The sequence below is a fragment of the Festucalex cinctus genome, chromosome 6, assembly GCF_051991245.1.
Source record: "Festucalex cinctus isolate MCC-2025b chromosome 6, RoL_Fcin_1.0, whole genome shotgun sequence".
NCBI classification, from domain to species: Eukaryota; Metazoa; Chordata; class Actinopteri; order Syngnathiformes; family Syngnathidae; genus Festucalex; species Festucalex cinctus.
In genome coordinates, this window is record NC_135416.1 from 21,560,198 (window position 1) to 21,578,795 (window position 18,598).

The window sequence follows — 18,598 nt, forward strand, 5'->3', positions numbered from 1 at the left end:
TAAAAATTTTTTGACAATAATGTGTTATATGTGACCTCACTAGTCTAAACATGGCATTCTGATTAATATAACATTCGTGGAACAAGAGTTATGAAGCAAAATCCAGCCGTTTTTGTCCATCAGGCAGTTTTCGTCAACATCAGAAGGCGGCCATTTTGCCAATTGCTGTCCAGTGAAAATGACATCACTGTTGCGCAGGGCTCAGGCAACGACCAATCACAGGTCACCTATTTCCTGAAGCTGAGCTGTGATTGGTTGTTAGCGGAGAACTGAGCAACTGTGATGTCATCTTCATTCGACAGCAATTGGCAAAATGGCCGCCTTCTGATATTGATGAAAACTACCTGATTTTGTTGTTTATCTCATAGTACACTAAAACATTAACCAAAATACCATATTTAGACTAGTGGGGCTGCATAGAACATATAATTCTGCGTTCTCACCAAAAGCGAGGGACGGCGATTCGGCGGCGCATTTGCATTGTAGTCAATGGAGTTCGCGCGCAACGGAACGAAAGGGCGTGGGGCGGCGTGAGGACGCGTCTCGCGCATTGGGACGCGGTGCACAGCAGCGAAAATCCGCACATTCGCGCCGAAAATCCGCACATTCGCATATTCGTCGAAGTTAAAAAAATTTAACTTTTTCCGCGTTTCGCCTCGCGGTAGCCAATCGGCTTCGAGTGTGGGCCACGTCACACACAGTGTCCACAGTCCTCTCTATTGTCACCCCGAGCGCAACAACACGGCCAGCCGTGACAGAATGATGATCAAGAAAGTGCTGGTAAGTCTGGTTACTTGCTTTTGAACTGTACCGAGTTAGCAGCAGTGCTTATTATTAACGCCAAAGCTGTTTTTAGCTCAAATGCCGGCCGCCCGATTGCCACTAAAAAAGCGAAAGTGCTATCAGGTACCTCAAAAAAGGAGAAAATAGTGCCATGGCTGTTTTGTCCCAGGAAAGAAGTGAAAGTAGTTGGCGGTGCTCACTTTTTGTTGACTCGCTAAAGTGCTCCACTTCCTTGTTCACCAAGGGACACGCCTCCTCCGCTCCGGTGAGCACGAAAGCGCGAATGAGCGGCAATCGTTCCAAAAACACTCTACGCGGTGAAACGCTCACGAATGAAGCGTTCCAGTTCGCCTTTTCGGATTTGGTGAGAACGTAGCATTACTGTCAAAAACTTCTTTTAGTGATGACTTCCGCTTTAAATTACATACATTATTAGTGTTGCCAGCGGCCCTGGCTAGTCCACTCATACAATAGGCCACTAAAGTAGGTGAACAGAGGTTACCATAGCAACGAAAGAGCCACGTTTTTTTCAATGTGAATTCATTACATATTGTCGCTTCATTATTCCATGACTGAAAGGAGCATTATAATTCACAATGATGGACACACACACACATACGCACATGCTTTTGAAACGAACATGAGCATGAGGCAATTAACTACGCAGCTGTGCACGTGGTCCACTTTTGGTCTCATTTGTCCCCCGCTGCTGTGCAGGCCGTGATGTGGTGTCGGGGCGCGATGGTGATGATGCAGTACACTGTGATGGCCAACAACTATTGGCTGTTGGTGGAGGGCATCTACTTGCACAGTCTGCTCGTCATCACTGTGTTCAGTGAGAAGAAGTACTTTTACATTTACATGGCCATCGGTTGGGGTAAGAAGGAGTTTATGGCATTGTCATATAATAACTTGTTGATGATGTATCATTTGATGTATTTATTTTTTGGCTCTTTACATGGTGCAAAACAAGGATTTCAACATGTCTACCTTTGAAAATGATTTCCTTCATAGGTTGTGACCCTCACATTTCTGTTTCATTCTCAGGTGCACCACTCGCATTTGTTTCACCCTGGATCATAGTCAAGTACCTCTTTGAGAATGAAGAGTGAGTGATCTTTTTCAACGTTATCATACCCATCTCTACCTTTAAGGAGAAACATGAATTCATATATGCACGGCACGGCTCCTTATACTGAGACACTGGGTACACATATGCGTGTGCATATGTATGTGTGTTTGTGTAGGTGCTGGGAGAGAAATATTAACATGGGATACTGGTGGATCATCCGTTCCCCAATATTGGTTGCTTGCCTGGTAAGTCTATTCTGTTTGTCCTCTATCTTTGTCTGGTGATTGTTCTATATGTGATATGTCAATATACACTTATGCTTGGGGGTATGTCAACTTATGAGAACAACTGTAAATGTACAAAAGCTAAATGTTGCTTAATAACACAAAAATGCTTTGAATCGTCACCAAAATTCACATGCACATCTCTACCCATGTCTACTTCAACTTCTGAAAATATCAAAAATATTTAACTAAACCTTTTTTTTCCACCATACAGTAGACTCATAAGTTTACATAGCCTGATAAGTGGTTCAGATAACGTTTGAATGGATAATAATTAGGGATGTAACGATATCCAAACGTCACAATATGATATTATCACGATATGAAGCTCACGACACGATAATTATCACAATATTGTGGATAGGTTGGCGATATTTAAAAAAGGTCACAATATTGTAAAAAAATTTAAAAAAAAAAAGGCTCATAATAATAAGAAAAAAGCACAATATTGTGCTTTTGCACATAACAGCAATGTTACGTTATTATTATTATTATTATGTTTTATTATTATTATGTTTTGTTGTTAATAAACACACACATTGTGTTCCTTCACATTATAACTTGCTTCACAGGCATATTACATTCCCCGTCATCTGACAATTAGTGTAGATTTTAAACATAGAAGGGCCAAAACATTCCTAATGAAAATTAAATTGCACTAAAAAAAAACTCACCACCAGAGGGTGCTAGAACTGCACAAATGCAAATCAACCTGACTTTTTTAACATATGTGTTGCATTTAAATATTGTGAACGTAACGACGACGATATTGTGGCAATTTTAATATCACGATATCACGATATTGCGCTTATCGTTACATCCCTAATAATAATAAGAATAAGGATGTAAATATTAGTGATAGACCAAGATGTATTTTCAGGGCCGATGCTGATACTGATTAATAGTCGTGAAGGAGGCCGATAGCCGATATTTCAAGCCGATATTTATTTGCAGTAAAAGAGAAAATAGCATAAAAAAATGCCTTTTCTTTTCATTTTAAACATATAAAGAATAGACACCTTCATTTAATTAAAATTTTTAACAAATTGTAGGAAGCTTCCAGGGTCATCAGCATGTGCTAAGCTAAATTCAAAACTAACTTTCTACTGTAAATGTTTTTTTTTTCAAAATGTCAACATAATTTCTAAATTAATTTTTTTTAAATAATTATTATTTTTATAAATTAAAAAAGTGTTGGGATTTCCCAGTGTCAGCAATGACAAATGTATGCAAAATGAAATGTATCTAATTTGGGGTTTTCGTCAGCGTTCAAAAGATTTCACAGACAGTGAAAAATTGTCTGAATAAGTTTGAAATTTCTTTGCAACAAGTAAAAAGTGTCTGTGAGAATCTTGCCAATCCTGATGAAAATACAAAATTTGCTACGTTCTCAAGCATTCACTGCTCGGTGAGATTCCAGCTTTAATCGGCCTTCAGACTTGTAAAAAGGCCGATATTTGTCAAAACGCTGAATATCGGCACAGATAATCGGCCCGGCCGATAAACGGTCTATCCGTAGTAAATATTAACTTTAATATGGTACTATGTAATATAGTCTCTAAACGTTGATAATATGGGTTTTCATGAATTTACATGCCACGTTGTGATATAAGCTCCACATTTACACTGTTAGTTCCATTTGGCAATAGAAAATATTTGGAGAGTTTTGCGAATCAAGCACCTCTGTAATGCTATAACATCAAATGGCTAAGCAAAAAATCATCTTGTAAAAGAATAAAGAATGTACTAGGGCTGTCAAAATTTAAAGCTTCAACTGTGGAAATCAATTGAAATTCTTTAAAGCATAATAAATAAATAAATAAATAACTCCGTTGTATTTACTTCCTTTTACAGCCTATAACCTGCAACCAAATTTAGCCACTGGCGTGAAGTCAGACAAACATGGATTACAGCTTAGGTCGTTTTAATTTCAGTTTTACTTGACACTTGTTGGCGAAAACTCAAGTAATTTGTGCACTTTACAAGGCCAAATTCAAATAGCATATTAGTCGTACGTCTTTGGCGCGTCATCTCGGAGCAAAAAAAAAAAAAACCTGCTCAAGTTCCTCCCACGGGGCTTTGCAAAATCAAACCTTCTGAAGGGTGCTGCTTGTGAGCACAACTAAACATGGAAGCAAGAAGCTCTGAGAATTCTTTCCATGGGAAAAAAAAAGAGAAGGCCTGTAAAGTGAAGTCCATTTTGATCATTTTGTTTAAAAGTTGTATTTTACAGAATTATTCTAATCAACTTTATTTGTGCACACTTAGACTCACACAAAACTGCTATAAACACACCAACATAAACGCTTGAGCCAAGTGGAACTAATAACAACTAATAACATAAGTGTTCTATCAATTGATGTATTGTGTCATCAGGGAGGGTTCTGGACTAGATCGCCGATATGTGTGTGCGCGCGTGCATTTATTTGCTTGCTTTCTTGCATGCAAGTGTGGCTGAACAAAGCCTGGCAGGAAGTAGTGAAGAAGTGTTACAAAATGAGGCAACCCAGTTACAGTCATTGTCTCCTCTCATTACAGATCAATTTTTTCATTTTTATACGAATCATCAAAATCTTGATGTCAAAGCTCAGAGCTCATCAGATGAGATACACAGACTACAAGTTCAGGTTAGATCTTCTATTTTTATTTGAGAGTTGTTTCATCCATACGCCGTAGTCTTACTTGCATATTGGATACAATTGCTGGACAATGAGCCCCCGATATTCACCTGGGAGAGCGACCAAATAATTGACACAACCCTTGAGGATAATGTGATTTGTGATTAAATGATTATAATTGTCTAGCAATAGTGTTGCAATGGTGAGTCACAAGACTGAAAGAGAGGCTTCACTTGAGCTTTACTTGAGCACAGGCAATGGTGGACGATTGCCACGAGTTAGCAAGAATGAGAAACACGAGGCAAGTCAAGCAAGAAGGCATACACAGTAGTGCTACATGCAACAAAGACTATGAATAACTAGACTAGGAAGAAATTGCGAAATTCTGGAGAAATTGCGTGGGAATGTTGAAAGCTGAATGCCAATAGCTGAATGCTTATGAAATAAATTGAAAGATAAATTATGTGAAAATTACAAAGTTTTAATTGAATTGAAAGATAAATGAATAAAAATATCTGAGCAGTATCACAGAGCTGGAAGTGGGCATGGAAAGTGGGACTTAGAAAAAGTTCAATGTCAGTCCCAATGAAAATGAATGGGGGAAGAGTTGATATTTTACGTCAAATTGTGCGAGTACTGTTTGTGGAATCAGACGATGTATACCCCGGAATGCGTGAATTTTTGAAGCAAGTTGTAATTTTAATGGTGTAAATCGGAAGTATTATGTGGGAGTTGTTTTTAGGCAAAAAAGTGAGGAGAATAAAAATCCGAATAACATATGTGGGATGCGTTCAGCATTCCCACAATAACATAAAGGAGGAGGAAACATGCTATTCCTAGCTAAGGTTAATATTCTTCCATTTGCACTGAGGCCATTTTTTTTTTAAAAAGAGGCTGTTTCTCAATATGAGGAACGTGGAGTACGGTCTTGTGAAATCACTAAGTACGATCTTCCTATGATTAAAGGACATACTCGAGAATATTCTTAATTGTCTGTAAATAGGAACAGCTGTGGACTTGTTAACTAAGCTCCAGATTCTGACGTATTCCGCAATATCAGCACGAAATGCATCTTGGGATATTTTCGTAACCGAGCATTCACAAGCAACAAACATCCTTGGTTTAACCACCTGCCAAAAACAACATCCGGGTGGTGTGCAATGCGTTCTGGTTGTATGCATACTATGAATTTGAAAACTTCATAAGGATGTAAGATCAGATAAGAACACAAAATCAGCCGGCCCTGTCATTGATGGGCGCCCACCTTTTTGGTGAGTGCTTTTTGATGAGAAGCCTTGAAAAAATACACGGACTGAGCACTGGCTGAAGCAGTTTTTCGGCCATCGATCCAGGTCAGTACAGACGGTCCTTCTCAGTCCGTGTAGTTTTTCGAGGCTTTGCGTTAACAAAGCTCTCGCTGAAAATATAGGCATCCGTCAATGACTGGTTGACAGAGAGACTGAAGAGCCCATTTCTGTTTCTAACTGTACAAAAAAAAAAAAAAAAATCAGCAAAATAATGGACCTAGAACCTGCGATAGAGGAGGCTTCACTCTATGTTAGTAGTCCATTACGATTAGTCCACCCTCTAATGTTTATGTTTGTATTTTGGTCCAGATTAGCAAAGTCCACCCTGACTCTTATCCCTCTGCTGGGGATTCACGCCATTCTCTTCACTTTTGTCATCGACGAATCCGTCCCAAAAGGTTCCGTGCTGCGCCTGATACGTCTCTTCTGTGACCTCCTGTTCAACTCCTTCCAGGTCCGAAGTAGTGAACTGTGCATGCTTTGTGGCTTGGTTCTCGAAGTAAATCTGCTGATGCAAAATACAGAATGACATATGGGCAGTGAAATTCTATGGTTTTGTGAATAAAAATGGGAAGTGAAGATCTATACACCCTTTCATGGCCGACGTCACGATGACGTCACGGTATTTACTGGAGGCAAAAACAACCGCTGGTGGCAACGAAGTGCAGCTAGAAGTAAACAACGCTGGTTGTCTGTTGAAATTCTATCGCATACCAGCCTCTGCCAGTCAAGTAATCGCAGACGGCTGTGGTTAAACGCGGTTAGGCGAAAGGACAGGACTGAGGCTATCATCAACAATGCTCGTGTTTGCAGCGCACACTTCATATCAGGTAAGATTTAACTATCAGCTTCAGCCTGGACAATGATATGGGCTAGACTTAGTTGTGATTGAAATTACTTAAGTTAGTCATTATTTGTGGGATTCTTTTTACATGCACGGACTTACAAAAAGTCCGTGTTTACATGCTACATGTGCGAATGCTAACCTCTAGCTAACCAAACCTTAGCTGTATGTTTCATTTTTGTCGAGGCGAAATCCCCCACAATGGTTCTGATAACTTCTTGTAAAATGTTTGTAGGAGAGGTACATGCCTCGTATATCCTCGTCTTCTGTCCCTGTCGTTGACAGGGCAGCACTTGCGACCACACGACACAAAAGTCCTCGCTCAAGTTGTTAGATTCTAAATTTTGAACATGTCCGTTCAAGATGTAGTTGTAGACATGTAATGATTTATAGGCCTTCAGTTTATCTTTAGTATCAACTCTCAGTTTTTCTATAAGGTAGATTTAAATGTCCGGCCATTGCACGGTGGGTAGTCCTGTTAAATCGTCTATCCGGTGCGTGAGTGCGTATGGGGTCAGTAAATATCGGACCATCAGTCAGAGTAAACTTTTTAAAGTAACATTCACGGTCGTGGGGAGTCAGTTTACTCACATATTAACTCAAATGGCCGTTTTCCACGTCCATTCCGACGTGAACTTTCTGTGAAAATATGCTGACCGGTGTTAGACTGAGGTGTTTTTGCCTCCAGCTAAGCCCCGTCCTTTAAATTGTGTCACATTGTTTACAAACTCTGAAGGGGTCGATATGAAAGTGTTTTAAGTTAAGAGGAATCACTTCAATAGTTCATGTATCATTTTCCTTGCTTAACTTGTTTTGAGAACAATCCAAAGGGAAGGAAAATGTTTCCTCTCCTGTACTTTTCTCTGCAGGGGCTGCTTGTTGCCATCTTGTACTGCTTTGTCAACAAAGAGGTGAGGGGGTGGTCATCTTCTATTGAAGGCATGAGATGCAGATGAATGACAACCGTGTCCTTGTTTTCGGTGTTAACTTTTTTTTCTGAAAGCTTTTTTCTGCTACAGCTTTCTCTACTACACGGGACAAGCATATTGGCATGCTACTGCTCACTAAATTTTGAAATGCATCCTTTGGCTTGAGACATCCATCCACTTGAGTGTCCCTCATCATCTTTATATGGCTCTCTGCTGGCGGCTATCCGCAATCCCATTATCCCCCAGGTGCAGTCGGAGATGCTGAAAAAGTGGAAGCGGTGGAAGCTGGGGAAGGACATTGACGAGGAGTACCGCCACACCCACAGCCATACGCCACAGGTCAAAAGCGGCAGCATCGCCACAGGAAACCTGCCGGATCTCTATGACAACAACACAAGCGACCCCAGCGGTGGCTCAGTGGGCACACCTCAGCACAAAAGAGCCGACAGAGGCTCACCCGATGAAAGTCGCCAATTGGTCGTGTCCTACAGCAACAAACACACCTATCACCTCTCCTTCCTGTCCCAGCGAGGAAACGCCAGTCGCGCCAGCACCTCCTCGGAGGACATGTGTCTAAAAGAGAGGGCGCAGTGCCACTCTTGCCCAACGGAAGGAGAAGAAACTGATGTCTGAGCCTCTCGGGAATGTGCACTGATAAGCAAGATTGATGCGTTTAACCAATGAACAAGATTCAAGAAACATGTAATAGTTTGGGGGGTGCTTTAGACAAAACAAAACCTTATAGAGAAGTGGTTCTAAACTTTCTTAGAGTTACTGAATCCCACCAGTTTCAATGCACATTCACCTTCTTTATTATTTGAAAAATAAAATGATTTTTTTTCTCAAATTCAAGACATAAGTACAGGGTTTACTCTTGAAGAAAATGAACAACGAGAGTAGCCTTTTCATTGAATCTGGCTCGCTTCACCTTGAATTCAGCAAGTGGTGTGTTCTTGTAGTCCCCATCTCCATGCAACTTAAAGGCATAGTCCAAAGTTTTTCCCTTTTCTGTTTGTAAACAAAACGTTCAAAACAGACTCCTCCCATGCCGCCCCAGCATTCGTCTATTGGCTTAGCTTCACCTCTTGCCTGATGTAAATATTAGTTTGACCCTCGTTCGAGTTACCCTTGTCAATGTGACTCCTAGCATGTCGCTAAATTAGCGAGCTAACATTTTCTTTTATACCACTTACCTTACAAGCAGGCCAACTCTGCGTCGCTCTTCAGCCCAAGCCGCTTCAGGGCTCAGAAGCGGGTAAATGCCAAGCAAATATTCACTCTTGTTTTCGACCGTGCACATTTTGTAGTGGGATACTTCCTCTTTTTCACGCTGTCTGCCATTAGTGAGCTATCACTGAAGCCTTTTTGGGGTTGTTGTTTTTTTGCTATTGCTGAAGTCGCTCTGCTTGTAAGCAACAGGCCGCCTGCCGACAGTGACACGCCTCCGCTTTGCGATTGGCTGGAGGGGTAAACATTGACTTTCACCCAGAAACGTTCCGCTCAGGCAAAGCGCAACAAAATGGCAAAATACAGGTAGGGGGGTTGTGTTTGAGGACAAAATCACCACCATGTCCACACATTAACAGAAGCTCAGGGGTGTTGACTGAGACAGATTTAATGTGTATACATCTGAGTGAAAAACCTTGGACTATCTCTTTAACCCGTAGGCAGTATTGTGACCCGTTTTGAGCTTCTTGTTGGTTCTGACCAAGTCATTTCAAAATTAGATATGGCCTACGGGCTACGGAAGTGTTTTTCTAGATATCTAGTTGTGCTGGACAACAATTGCTAAACTGGGCATTGGAAAACATGTAGTTAGGATGCTGATTCCCATTACTCAACTCAACTCGATAGTTTTAGATCATTCACTAAACAACCACCCAGGGGCAGCAGATAGGATAAAAGCACAAGAGGCCCCGGAATTCAACCCTGCGGAACACCATACATTCCGTTATACATGTGAATTCATATTACACATATTCGTCCGATAACTTGCTTCTTTTGCGCGACATAATTAGTATGGAGGGATTGCACCAATAAAGAAATCACAACAGCCACAAGTCGACTACTGAGCGCACCAAATTCCCTGCAGCACAGATAGGCCAAGCAATGTAACGTGATTACTTGCAGCTAATGATGGCCAAAGGGGGCGCATCATCATGAATCATTTGAGTATGTATCTTGACCTCTACCGAACCCCTGAAACTGACTCACAGAATCCCTGGGGGTCGATCGAACTTCAGACATGCACAATGAATTAATGACAGCTCCAGCAAAGTCATGTACTGTAAAGTGTGTGACTGTGTTAGTGACTGTGTACTTTTGATGTTGGAATGATGCTTCTGTTGTGTGTGTGTGTGTGTGTGTGTGTGTGTGTGTGTTCGTTGATTTGGCTGCACATTTGTGGTACTTTACAACATGACTCTCTCTGTATAAATGCCTTTTAAAAAAAGAAGAAAAAAGAATGTGAACTACAGCATGCATCACATTATCACCTAATGCAGTCCTTAAAGTATTACAGTATAATGACCACAGTGTGTAGTCACGTTGTTGAAACATGTTTTTCTAAGTGACCAAAGCCAAATGGTAACTATGTAAGAATTTAAACTTGTGTCTTAATTATTACATGAGAATTCATTATCTCTATTTTGGTGACTGTATAATGGTGAAACTGGTGTAATAATGTTTGACTTAAACTATTATGTAATGAGTGTACTGGCTACTGCATCTGGTTTTACAATGATGTCATTTTCACTTGATGACATATTAACATAGATGCATTATAAGAGCTGAAAAGCAACAAATTGTTGCTTTAGATCACGGTCATCATACTATTCTGTCATTGCTCACTTTTCAGCTCTATTTAATGGAAAGGATGCATGCAATCATATAATTGTATGCGGAGTGTGTCGTCAAAAGTCCTTGACCAATGACTTTCCATTGTAAGGGGAAGGTGATGCTTTTTATGTTGCTGCTGCATCAGTTCTTTTGAAAGGGTAGCACAGTTGAGGACTTGATGTTTTTTAGACACATTTTCTCCTTCCATTGAAGCAAAATGTGCCACAAAATCACGCATAGCCATTTTTTTTGTATATATAGAGTAAAAAGTATTTATCTTTTACTTTTCTTTTTATTTATTTTTCTTCAACTTCTATGGAAAGGTTTAATTTGCTGCATTGGAGTATGACAAAATGGAATTTAGACAGTATACTGCAGGTAAAACAGGATATTATGAATAAAAACACTGGTCAGCTGACGAATGTAAAGAACATTATTTAAAAGGTCAGATGAGGCTGAAAAAGGAATGGAAGCCAATTTTTGTGTCCTCTGTGCATTCAATTAAAGGTGTTTTGGTCCATAAAGCAAGTGTATTTCCTTTATCTATCTATCTATCTATCTATCTATCTATCTATCTATCTATCTATCTATATCCATCCATCCATCCATCCATCCATTCATCCATCCATCGCAGTCCTACCCATTTCCTTTTGGATTTTGCATCCTTTTCATTTCAAAGCAGTGAAGAGCCGTGCTTCCTACCTTGCATGTCTATTTACGTCTCAAGAAAGCAAGTCAGATCCTGTTACAAATGGCAACTTGAACACATGTTTATGCTAGGTGTGAATATGTGTTATGTGTCTAGCCGTCCACTTGGAATACACTTCACAATCCTCGGAGAAACTGACAGATCACAATGGGATTGAAGAAGGAACATATTGTGGGATTAACTTTTCTTTCCGATATAACAGGATTCGTATTTTGTGGCAGCCAATAGGAGCCGAGCTGAGTAAAAATTGATCCATTTGTATGTATAAAAAAAACACCACTGGGTTACATTAATTTCAGTGTTGATCACAAATGTCTTTTAAATTCCTTTTAACTTGTGTTGAATATCAATCGACAGGAAACCCTGCTCACGGGCATTCATGATTAGGGTGAAGAGAAGAAATTAATTTCATTCCGGAGGTCAATGCAATTGAGAAAAGGCAGAGAAGATGGAAATGATGAGGCTCCATCTTCAACAAAATTCTTCTCCTCTATAATTAATGAAAGCAGGACTGATTATGCGTTAAATATTGATGAATAATTATATGATGGTTCAATCCAGTGTTCCCACATTGGGTCTCATTTTAAACAGCTGGAATATTAGTTTGCTCTCTTTATGTTTTGTGCACTGGTTGGTGCCCATTGAGTCAAAGTAAAAAAGGAACCATGAACACTCGCTGCTTGACGTCAGGATGAGTTATTTTGGGAGAAAGAAGAACAATGACATAACGACACCGAAGCCACCCTGGGGAAGACATCCATCAGAATGTTGGCTTGACACTTAACGAAGAAGGAAAAAACACTTCATATTTGTTTGTAGTGAGTGTGTGTGAGAGAGAGCAAGAGTAGGTACTTTTGTGTGTGTGGTAGGAAGGAAAGGATGGAGTGGAAATTTTAATAACCCTTTCCTTATGTAGCTTTACTGCAATGGGATGTAATGTTTCAGCGGAGTTTACCCACAGAATCTGAACAAAATTCATTCCACCATCTACTCGATCACATTTCCAATGTGATCTTTGTTTTCATGTCAACATCTCTATTTAATTTATAGTACCGCTTCAACCTCTGAAAATGTCACAACAGTAAGCCTTTCCACGTGCACACTATTTGAGAATGAGAAAAGGACGGTACCGACCTAGCGTTGGTCAACCACATACTGCCAGCCTCCCTGTTGAAGGACGGTCTAAAATAAAACAAAAATTTAGGAGTGCTCAACCTAGAGTATGCAATTGTCATGGTAAGACAAAGAATGAACACTCGGGGGGCTATTTTATAGTTGCAAATTCATGAGAAAATACAAACAAGTGGAAAAAACTACCAGTGTACAATAGAAGATGTAATAATAATAATAATAATGATAATAATAATAATAATAATAATAATAATAATAATCAACAATAAAATATTTTTCTTTTATGCTACTGACTGCTGATGACATAACTGCTGTAATCGCTTCTCTCATGCTGTGGACTACATAAATAGATTCTGGTAGTGTTTGTACAGTATAAAGATTAATTGAGCAAACAGCTTGTGTTGGCCATTCACCTTTTTATCATTATGGTGCATTTGCATGAACGTGTTTGGGATTGAAATGTGAGATGGCGGTCATTGTGCAGTTCAGGGAGAGCAAATATAAACACAAGTGTGTGCGGGGGCATGCTGCACACACACTTCATACTGTATCACAGAGCTTATAATCACGTTCCAATCTATGAGCACATTTGAAATGCAAAGCCACATTTAGATCAGGTGTGAGTTGAATTTAAAATGGCTGTAAACTAAACTCTATAAACACATAATATTTGGTCTGGCCAGGGACCATTAACATTAAGTAGAAAGTTATCACATGGTAAAAGATTGTGTAGCTACAACAACTCCCCCAGAAAACTTCCTAAGCCTGGTGGTCAGGGATGGACTGGAAACAAAATTAGGCCTGGGAAAATATTCGTCAGCGGACAACGAACGACTTGTGCCAACCATATTCGACATTACTATTGATTACATGAGTTTTGTCATTTCCGATTGTCTAGGAGGTCATGAAGGTAACCGAGCGAGAATGGAGGGGATGGGGCCAACATTCACATTGAGCGTCCTCTCCCGATAAGATATTTGGAGTTTTGTTGTTGTTGTTTTTTTAATTATTTTGTTTTTTTAATTACCGTATTTTCACAACTATAAGGCGCACATAAAAGCCTTCAATTTTTTCAAAAGCTGACCATGCGCCTTATAATCCAGTGCGCCTTATATATGGATCAATATTGAGCCGCAACAGGTCTCGCTGTCAAGACGCTATCGGTGACCCTGCACGATCGGTGACGCGCATGCGCAGAAGATCCCGCCATCTTGGATTGTCAGCTAATACGAATACTTTACCTCAGAGAAAATAATAAAACAGCTGTTTATTCATTTTGGGAGTGAATGGAGTTGTCAGAAAGCTGGTTTGTAATCTATTAATAAAGTTTGACTGACCTATCTGACTGTTTTGTTGACATTCCCTTTCGCGCAGCACCATCTAATGGATGCATAACGTAACCCCAGCCGCTACTGTAGCACCTTATATATGGAAAAAGTTTTAAAATATGTCATTCATTGAAGGTGCGCTTCATAGTGCGGAAAATACAGTACTTTGTTTTGACATGGAAGCAGTACCAACAGAGGAATGTATATGTATATATGTGAGAAAGATCAATGTATTTATTACAAAATAAATAAAATAATAAAATAAAACATCAGGAAGGAAAAGTGTAGGGGCTCAAGCCCCCTTTTATCCTTGAGGCCTGTTAACATCTTTGCAGTTTCCAGTTGAAGTGATCTAAATCTACCAGCTGTGCATATTTAGTGTGATTAGAATATTTCAGCTGAAATATATTTCAAGCAATTATGTGCATGTGTGTGTGCTGTAATCTGACCACCGTTACGCTGTTCTTTTCCTATAAGGCTTTTCTTAATTACTGTTCACTTTAGTTGCGTTGCACGGTCATGAACATGTTAGGATACATGCAAAGAGATCAACAATCTACACAGATGAGATATTCAGCAAGACACATCAGCCTGAATAGGAAAGGGCTTAGTGAATGTGCAGGTTAAATGATAACCTACAGCTGCAGATGCCAGTTCCTCTTCATCATTTCTTCATACTGATCTGGCAGCTGTGTGCAGATCATACAAAGAAAGAAAAATCTATTGAGCACTCACAAAAAGAGTACAGTGGACTATTTATTTATTTTACAAATACAATTGTGTTTAACACTAACACTTTTTTGGGTGGGGGTGGGGGTGGTATTTGGTGGAGGTTTATCAGTGTTTTGTTTTTTGTTTTGTTTTTAATAATTTTTTGAGTTTACAAAAAAAAGTTAAATAAGCTGAATTCCTGTCCCGCTCGTAATTTCTTCAGCTTCAGCTTGCGGAAACCTTCCACAACTACTATGTAGTACTATGTAAACCTGTGAGAAATGTATTTTAAAAATTAACATTATTTTGGTTAATGTTCAAAAGTATTCTCCAACTCTTTGGAGCTTTGGTGAATGTTGCCAACCAAGGTCAAATACAACCGCATTCAAGTGTTGACATTCTCCCATCTCTAATGCAACTCACTCCTGATCATGATTTTTATTTTATTTTTTTAAATTAATATATATATTTTTTTTGCCCTTGATTCTTTGTTTCCATGCTCGCGTGAGAATGAAAAACAAGCAGATCTTGGAGAGGAAGGAATTCAACCTGACAATTTTATTAAATTGCTGCGCTTCTTCCTGCAGGCTGGAAAGTCTGTCGTCACTAATAATGATGGGAGGAGGATGCAGGCAAGGGAAAATATGGACCATAATTTTAAATGTATAGATGTGAACAGACTGTCATTTCTTTAGGACCCATAACATGGTAAAAAATAATAATAAAAAAATATATATGAAAAAAATCCAACGTGAGCAAACATCTGCTCGCATTTTTCTCAAGGGCCATTAAAAGACATTTTCTTTCTGCTCTTTGCTTTTTTGGGTCTCGAGGGCAGACTAGCATGTTATAGATACAACAAGTCCTGATTAAAGGCCCCTCCCTGTGCAATCACAACTGCGAGAGTGTCCTTTGCCCATATTTTTCAGCATGTGGGTAGTGTGCTGTTCAGTGGGTAGTTTTAGCAGATCGTTAAGAACAACAAAACCACTAAAGAAGCACGACTCTCCAATGGTATGTTGGGTGTGTGTCAAATCATTCATCCTGGTGAAGGTCTGTAAGACGCCTCCATTGTTACAAATGGATTCTCACACACTGCAGCCTCTACAGCATTGAATTCACATCTCATCTGATTTTTTTTTTCTGAAATCTTGTTAGTATGCAGGGCTTGGAGAGTTGCAATAGACTTGTACAATCATGGAAATGGAGGAGCATAATTTCAAATTTAGGAATCTAACAGGTTCTTATTGTTATATTGTCATAGTCATAGTATCTTTATGAATGGCTTCTGTAATTAATATTCTGAAATATGTTGTGTTGTTTCAAATATTTCACTTGTAAATAATAAATAAATAAATAAATAAATAAATAAATAAATAAATAAATAAACAAACAAATAAATAAATAAATAAATAAATACATAAATAAATAAATAAATAAATAAATAAATATTTCACTTACAAATAGTCTAATTCTTTATGTCATTACTTTATTGACAGCTTTTTGCTGGGGGCAGTGAGGCATTGCCTCCCCATGACCCCAGAGGTAGGCAACAGTATAGTATTTACTGATGACATCATCAGCCGTGCTCCCTTTGTGTTTAAACCAAATGTTATTTTGTTAGTGATAATGTCATCCTCAGCTTCCTCTACTGTTACTTGTGTAAACCGGTGTGTATGCTCACTGTGTAGTAGGGGGGGGGAAGCCAATAAATCAGACATGTGAAGATATACAGGCCAATAAAGTATCGTAATGTTGATGCCTTCAAATAAACAATCTTGCTATTTTGATGACAAAATGTTCAGATCTGACAAAACATACTTCAGCACATAATAGAAAACATTGAACATTTGATTCTGAAATGAATCCCAGATGTTGTTCATACTTGATTCCCTCTGAGCCAATTTGATGACAGTCAAGAATATAAGTGTTTCTTATTTTAGCAATTAGGAAATGATCTTTCACCAAATTTATGGCAAAAGACTTCATATTACAGGGAATGCAATAAATGTCGTTGTGAACAGCTCACCGAATTTATTGCAAAAGTTGCAGTGGGCCACAAATTAGCCACTTTAGTCATGTTTGGCCTCTGCAGTTTTCACAATAAACACTAAACAACCAACCAGCAGCTACAAAAAAAGGAAAAATAATCCATTAGGTGAATTTTTTTTGTTTTGAATGACCTGTTTGTCCAGGTGTTCGGTTTCCTTGCGTCAGCTCCTTATTGATTTTTTGTGTGTGTGAATAATTTATGTCACGGGGAAAAAATAACGCTAGAACTCTATTTTTATGCTTGCGTAATGGACATCATGTAGTATGAAGACTGCTTGTTAATGTGCACACTATAATGCTTGCTTCCACATGTTCACATCTCTCCTCAGTAAATCCGTAACAGGTTTGTCTCTCTTCTGAGCTCAAGAAGTTACGCATCCTTGGCTTTAGACTTTAAAAATGATGCCACAGTGCAGGTGTAATGTTTACATGATACACTGTGAGGGATAATGTCATATCTTCTATGTATAATGTAATTCAGATATGTCTCCTATGGCTCAGTGAATTGTGGGAGAGTCACATTTGGTCTAATTAAATTACAAGGAGGCAGACTCGACTCCCCTTGGTCAATTGTCATGTGGCAATGCGGTCTTTCATTTACCGTATTTTCCGCACTATAAGGCACACCGCATTATAAGGCGCACCTTCAACGAATGACGTATTTTAAAACTTTTTCCATATATAAGGCGCTACAGTAGAGGCTGGGGTTACGTTATGCATCCATTAGATGGTGCTGCGCGAAAGGGAATGTCAACAAAACAGTCAGATAGGTCAGTCAAACTTTATTAATAGATTACAAACCAGCTTTCTGACAACTCCATTCACTCCCAAAATGAATCAACAGCTGTTTTATTATTTTCTCTGAGGTAAAGTATTAGTATTAGCTAGCGATCCAAGATGGCGGGATCTTCTGCGCATGCGCGTCACCGATCATGCAGGGTCACCGATAGCGTCTTGACAGCGAGACCTGTTGCGGCTCAATATTGATCCATATATAAGGTGCACTGGATTATAAGGCGCATGGTCAGCTTTTGAAAAAATTGAAGGCTTTTAGGTGCGCGTTATAGTCGTGAAAATACGGTACTTGTAGAAGAAGTCCTTGCACTTCTCCCTCTGAACAGCAATCTGTTACTTTGCTGTAAAAGTCCTCCTTTTATTCTTTGAGATTCAAAGGTCTCTCGTCTGAATAAAAATTATTGTCAGTAAAATATCTCTTCCTTGATCAGTCCTATTTCAAATTAATGTTTGGAGGGTTTTTAATGTTGAGAATGTTATTTGCACACATAACATTGTAGCCACTGTGAGGTCAAGGTGATGTAACTTTGCCACCTCTGGTACAAAACGTGTTCAACCAAAAAGCTTAAAAAAAAACTAAAAAAAAACTGTCCAGGTGGTTCACATTCATTCCCCAGTTTACGATCATTGAGATCAGCCTTTAGTTTTACCAAGTCAAATAATCTAGGCTAGCTCGGTGTCTGCATAGAACAGCCCTAATGTGAACATGTATGCTTTCGGACGCCCTCACAGCCATACTGAAAGGAGGCAACCTGCCATAGTGAGGAGGCAGAATGCTGCATGCCTCACTTATGCTCTTATGTGATCAGCAAAACTAAATATGTAACAACTGTCAAATACATTTGCCTGATTATGAAAAACCTCACTGCATCAGTGTCTGAAAACATTATATTGGAGACGTTTGATGGTCCTGTTGCTATGTGTTTGTCTCAGCTTTTTGTGAGAGATGAGGCTGGTTGCTCTTTGTCTCACTTGGTCTCTAGCCCAAGGGTGTCCAAACTTTTTCATTTGAGGGCCACATACAGAAAATCAGAAAGACACAAGGGCCACATAATGTTATCAAGAGAAATTGTTTAGTCCTAAAAATTGTACAAATAATTGATTTGTGCTTTTGTATATTTAGAAAAATGCTACAGTATATAAACCAATTTATTTGTAAAATGGCAATATTTTGTTTTGAGTTTTTTTTTTTTTTTT

At 39.1% G+C, this 18,598-nt stretch overlaps 1 protein-coding gene across 10 annotated transcripts in view; it reads left to right on the forward strand.

The window, feature by feature from the left end:
• gcgrb (glucagon receptor b) overlaps nt 1–11,199 on the forward strand; it is a 32,799-nt gene extending 21,600 nt beyond the window's left edge. For 9 of the 10 annotated variants that reach the window (XM_077524640.1, XM_077524635.1, XM_077524638.1 and 6 more), the window contains 7 exons: nt 1,501–1,660; nt 1,831–1,891; nt 2,031–2,100; nt 4,678–4,766; nt 6,374–6,518; nt 7,778–7,819; nt 8,084–11,199. In XM_077524640.1, the coding sequence (XP_077380766.1) occupies nt 1,501–1,660; nt 1,831–1,891; nt 2,031–2,100; nt 4,678–4,766; nt 6,374–6,518; nt 7,778–7,819; nt 8,084–8,470 (954 nt within the window). In that variant the 3' untranslated portion in view covers nt 8,471–11,199. The remainder of the gene's footprint in view (nt 1–1,500; nt 1,661–1,830; nt 1,892–2,030; nt 2,101–4,677; nt 4,767–6,373; nt 6,519–7,777; nt 7,820–8,083) is intronic. The other variant, XM_077524641.1, reaches the window with a different exon arrangement.
• Nucleotides 11,200–18,598: the final 7,399 nt, after the last annotated feature.